Below are 6,321 nucleotides of genomic sequence, written 5' to 3'. Positions count from 1 at the left end.
CTCTGTGGTATGAAATTAAATTACTATTTATTTATGAAAGAAACACTACTGAAACTTTACGAAATTATGAACATAAAACATCAAGGAGTTCATCAGTATTTAGTTGTCCATCTCCGTCTTTGTCGTGCTGCTTGATAAACTTCTCAACTTGTTCTTTTTTGAATGGACAGTTAACGGGGTGCAAAAATTCCATTAACTCTTGTGAGCTAATTTTTCCACTTTTATCTCTATCAAGGTGCTTCAAAAGTTGTGCAGCCTCTGTACGGCTAAAGCATAAACAAAAATCATGCACAGTAAATGGTAAGTATTATAATAAACTAAGAAAACGTTATATAATATTGTCAAGAGTCCACTCACTTGACCATTCTAATGCAATACAGTGAAACAGAACAATAGAACCAGCTATCGAACTAACAAGTCAGAGAAAAAAGTTTCACTGTTTAAATATAAAATCCATATCGATGAGCTGACTCTTACTTGCCCTTTTGACCAATAGAATACAACGTAGGTGTACCTGAAGTATCCAAGTTATCTCCGTTATACATAACTGGTTGGCATTACCATAGATCTAAAACCCCATTGCTAATTAAATTAAACTACCTGAAAATCTTATGGAGGGATGACACTCAACCAGTTGTGTCTGTATGCGCTCTTTTTTAGACCAATGATTTGTAACCATCTGTTATAGCAACCAAAGGGAGAAAAGGTGTAGCCTGATTACTTTTGAAGTTTATTGGTAAATATTATTAACTGCAGCTCTGACAAATCATGGTGACATTCTAGTCTTTTGTAGTTGTGTAGAGGGTGTTAATTCAAATAACTTTTTATGTAATGATCATTTAAAATCTAAACATTTGGCTTTTATTACGATCTAAAATACTGAATGAATGTTTAACATCGTAACAAAAGTCGTACTAGCTCAGTGAAAACCATAGGTTATGGATGACAGATGGTTCGGCATGCTGACTTTTACCTAACGAAAAAAGACAGTTTCTCTAAGTTAATCCCTTCCAATTAAGTGGGAAAAACCAGTAGACCCTTCAGGAAAAAAACAGCTTTTTCATATAGTTCACAACTGCAGCACTAGAAGAAGCAAAACAAACGGATTCGCTAGCAGTTTACTTTGGTGTATTTCGCGTAAAAATAGGGAATCCGATTTATTTAGTGCGAATGAACACGCCGCAGTCTACACTTAGTTGTCACATTCGGAAACTCTGTAACAAACTAAAAGCATTTAGAGCTATGACGAATGCACCAGTAAGGCACATAGTACTGCCGCAAGTATGCGTTACATAAATACACAGAATCAATACGTCGAAGACGTATACACATGATAATGCACAAACGGAAAGATACTTGCGGTCATATGTATAAGTTACATACATATTTAAGTGTATAGATCGAGATACATACACTTCATAGTAAAAACATAGGTATGGATGCTATTCACCTCAGGCCACATCCCAGAGGTTACCAAACCGTGAAAGAATAAAAGAATGAAATGTATTAGGTTGCAAGTCGTCATTTGACGACGTGAACAAGGTTAACTAGCTCTAATGCACCAAGAAGAGGTGAGAGTCTGTTTCTGACGAGGATGAAAAAATAAATATCTTGAGTCAATCAAACTATTTGTGGATCATGATATTTGTAGTACAGTTGAAAATATGATTGAAGCATAATAGACTACTTCCTGGAGAAACATGATTCAAAACTAATTATTTGGGCTAAACAATCATGAGGAAAATGTGTAATTGATTATTGAATTATTTGGTTTACTAAAGTGACAAAATGAATCTTTCTGAACTGAATCAGTTTTCAATAGTTAAGTGATTTAAACCAGTACAAGATTGGGACAACTTTTCACTCATATGTATGATATACGTGCTCCATATGTACACATCACCACGTTCATCTAATGATGAAAACGGGGGTGATTCCTTTACAACTGGATAGAAGTAATATGCATTTTAGATTTTACGAGACTAAACATTTTGACACTACTCTTGATGAATTAGTTCGAATTTAACAGTGATTGATAAAAGCAGTAGATTGATAGTTCTATGTCAATCAAAGGAGAGGTGGTCTATCCAGCATTCACTTGGTCATGATAACTTTTCATAATCGTTAACTATTATTCATTCTTTTTTGACGAGTTTAGTCATTCTGTTTAAGAGATGTATGTAGTATCCGGTATAAACAAGATATTAGAGAATGGACTATGAAAGTTACGATTCTGTTAATTGAATTGAAACATAACAATGATCAAATGAGAGAACATTATGTTACAACAAAATCTTAATTGATAATACTATTCCAAAATTGACAATCGGAATTCAGTCTCCTTTAAACACGCCACTTCAAACTCGATCGAAACACTTATCTCAGCATTACACATAAATATTTACCTCTGAACTCATTGTTGGTTACATGTAACGTTACAACTGAATACCAGATAATATTCAAATAGCATTTTTAAGATCAACTCAAATATTTTACAACGTCGTTCCTAAGTGTTTTCTAAACAGTTACTCGATTCCCATCACTGTCCAAACATTGATCCTCGAACAAATAACGAGCAGCCAATCATTTGATGCATTTCTCAACTTCTATGGAATTCTCTGAGTAATATGCACACTTCTCAGCAATTGAATCATGTTTGTAAACAGGAAGAGTTATTTCGAAAATGAAATGAGAACATAGAAATCTGACGTTGCTTTGCTCAATGCCCAAATATCAATTACGGTACTAATAATTATCAGTAATTGGAGAATCCATTCACAATGAAAAACGGTTTAATTCATAATGAATAGGGAGTTTCCACGGAAATGTAAACGGTGAACTAGATTAATGATCAAATTCAAGATAAGAAGGAATTGTCTTTTCATTCAATTAGTTCCTTTGATAAACTTTTGTAAAACAAAAACTACAAACATTTCATTTCATGTGTTTCAAGCCTCTCACACACTCACTGATTTGTATGAATGAACTAAGTGTTTTATAAGTGTAATTCAGTGTGTAACATGAAGAAAGTCATTTAGTTGACTAGTGTGAAATAATTACTATGAGTGCGCACTGATGAGGAGTGCCACAATAGAACGAAACGGCCGTTTAGTGCCTCAACGTTTTCCATGGTGGTTTAGCTTCAATTGACTCATGTTCCCAACTATTGAAAGATTCATGCAAGTTGAATTTTTAGATGAACGTAAAAAGCAGGAGAGTGAAATTGAGAAACTATAATGTTATCGAGTCCACAACACACGAAAATCGTGACTTGACAGATAAATGTTGAACAGATGTTTGTTTTTGAAATGTCTTTTAACAAATCTGTAACAATTTATCATTAATCGCGTGGTTTTCCCTTAATGGCTATTTCAAATTTTTCAGCGTTTTTGGTAGAGATTATATAAATTCAAAGGTCACTGGCCAGAGTTACATATATTTACGTTAAATTTCAAACTGAACACAGTGAATTCATCAAAAATATCTCCTAGGAATAACTTCTTTACAGTGGTGGTCAGTGAATGACAGTGGTGGTCAGTGTATGACATGGTGTGGTATGAAAGAAAGCTGAAAAGGGCTATCTTCTGTTGGTCCTTCACGACTCCCTGGCTGGGGTCCGAGCGATGGTGCAACACAGTGGCTAGAGACGTTATCAGATATGGCTCAGAATAGAAGCCAGTGGCGAGCCTACTGTAACCTTCTTTTACTTTCTTCATAAAGAGTGGATATAACTTTCTTAACTGAGAGAGTTCCTCTGGTTGTACATTTCAGTTCCCCCATCATTACTCTTCTCTTTTTTCTCATCCTATTTATTTCTTCTTTTATATATACACACCTTCCAGCTTTCTCCTCCCATTCTCATTATTTTGTGAGACGCATATGTATCTGGTGCCCTTTTGTACCAATATGTATATATTTAAATAAATAAAAATAAATAATCTTTACAGTGTGTATTCGATATTTTAAATGAGTAAGTAAAGAATGCTTTCAGGTAACTATATGATAATCTTTAATAGTATTTTTGGTCACTCGATTCAAATTTACCAAACAAACAAACAATGTTTCAAATGATAGATTATGGTGTAATATGGGATAATATTCAAACATAAATTTATTGAATAAATCCTTTCAATACAATAGGTAATTTAATAAAAACACCAGTCGCCATGATCACAAAGAATGACTCCAACATCGTTGTAGTCACTACAGCTCCAATTCTTAACAAAGGTATTAGAGTGTACTACAGTGCACGATTAGTAAATCCTTATTGATAGATACAGTGTAATCTGCTACTGAAATTATCGAGTTTTCATTAAAGTTTCAATTTTATATAGTTGAGATCATGAGTCAATTGAAGCTAGACCACCATGGAAAACTTGGAAGCACTGGACGGCCTATTGTGGGACCCCTCAGCAGTGCGCATCCACGACCCCGCTTCGCGAGATTCGAACCCAGCACCTATCAGTATCGCGTGCGAGCACTTAACCGATAGACCACTGAGCCGGCATGGTGTTAATGTCTAACTTCAACCAATCCACGAAATTGAGCAACCATTTATCAACGTCTTCAGTGAGTTGTTATCTCCCAACAGACGTGGTTGGACTGCACTGGTTACTGCTTCTCACTAGAACTCCACGAAATACCTCATGGAGCCAGTCACTAGTGAGCATATGATCATTATCAGAAAGGGGGGTTTTGTGGAGATTTTAGTAATTTTATATAGTTGAGATCATGCGTCAATTGAAGCTAGACCACCATGGAAACCTTGAGGCACTGGAAGGTTCGAATCTCGTGAGGCGGAATCGTGGATGCGCAATGCTAAGGAGTCCCACAATAGGACGAAACCCCCTTCTGATAAAGTTTTAATTGTTTATTTCATTGAATAAATAATAATGTGACAGTCACGTTTCAATTAGTTAGTTAATTTTTTTTCAATTAAAATACATCGTTTTCATTGAGTTCATGTCACTTATTTTCATTGAATGTGATTTGTTTGAAGTAACTAAATAAATCAGCTGATTTGAATTGTGTTTCCTTTATAGAATATAATTAAAAAAACTAATCTAATTAATCCTTCTTATCATATGGCATAATTGTGTATGCATGTTGACTAATGTGATACATTCTCCATGTAATTAAAAGTTTATTAATTAAACAATTTAATTAAAGTACATAATGTTCAATCATATTTGTTTTATAATTACCTAATTACAAATAATAAATCAGCATGTATAATTTATAAATAACAATTATCATGGGATCAGAAAATTATGTAATATCAGGAGGACAATACAAGATGATACATAACTGATCATGATCAGTACAAATGCACACAGTATTGTTTAGGTATTTGCTGTGAATAGTTTCTATGTGATGTTTAAAGATCAAATGAGAGAATGAAGTTTATATTTTATCATGATATATTCAATGGATGAAACCTAGCGGTAATTATATTATCTAGGTTACTTTCAGTTTGTGTTAAGGTAAAACGTACTTAAGAATTCTTGAAGATCTTTGACGGGTTTTTAATACTTGCAGTGAGTATATTTTAACTTCATTACGTTCAACAGTGATATATTACAGGAAAATAGGTTAATTGACTAAGACTTACTAAATGTAGAGTTTCTACTGAAATCTGTTAAATAGGTTTTATGTTCTGCAAATTGTAACGGATTTTTCTTCGAGTAATGTTTGCAAAGGTAGCTTTTTGTGAACAATGGTTAAGTATTTTACTTTCACAGGATATATCCGTTTAATGTTTATTAGTATCACATACCCTGTAGGTTAACGTTCGTATCAACCAATACGAAATTATCAATCCGAATGATGAATTCATTAATATGCTGGTGATAAACATTATGGTACACAGATTTAATGTAGCTTAATGAGTTTTTAATTACTAAGAAAGTAAATCAATTAAAACACATTGTTCAACGAAAATTTAATGTTTGAACGAATCCGTCAAATTATTACAGTAATAACTTTGTTTAGCCGTTACATTTTCTATCTGTATTTTGTATTTCTTAGATCATCCAGCTTAATGTCAAATAATAAAATGGTTTGTTACATTATCTTAATTTACAGTACAAGAGACCAGTCGCTCGTCACTGACCTCATCTAGAAATAAAATCAATTTCATTCACTGTCTGGTTTTATTTCTTTGAATAAATAATGGCATAATGTTCCTACAAGTTATTTACTATTACTGTCTTCGTAGGCACAAATGAGAGTTACGACTTATTGACTTCCCTCAAAAAAACGTGGCTAGGAAATCTAAAACTAATTGAAATCCTGGTATATTGGAAATTTAAGATTCTTGGA

General features: G+C 33.5%; 1 protein-coding gene across 1 annotated transcript; it reads right to left on the bottom strand.

Annotated features, from left to right (window-relative positions):
- On the bottom strand, positions 1-415 carry Smp_033000 (putative calcium-binding protein). The gene is made up of 2 exons (XM_018788707.1): positions 358-415; positions 1-266 (listed from the first exon to the last, which is right to left on the bottom strand). Exons 1-2 carry the CDS (start codon positions 363-365, stop codon positions 65-67), a joined length of 210 nt encoding a protein of 69 aa, XP_018654223.1. The 5' UTR covers positions 366-415; the 3' UTR covers positions 1-64.
- Positions 416-6,321: the final 5,906 nt, after the last annotated feature.

Source organism: Schistosoma mansoni, chromosome W (assembly GCF_000237925.1).
Source record: "Schistosoma mansoni strain Puerto Rico chromosome W, complete genome".
NCBI lineage: Eukaryota > Metazoa > Platyhelminthes > Trematoda > Strigeidida > Schistosomatidae > Schistosoma > Schistosoma mansoni.
This window is presented reverse-complemented; position numbering and strand designations above follow the sequence as displayed.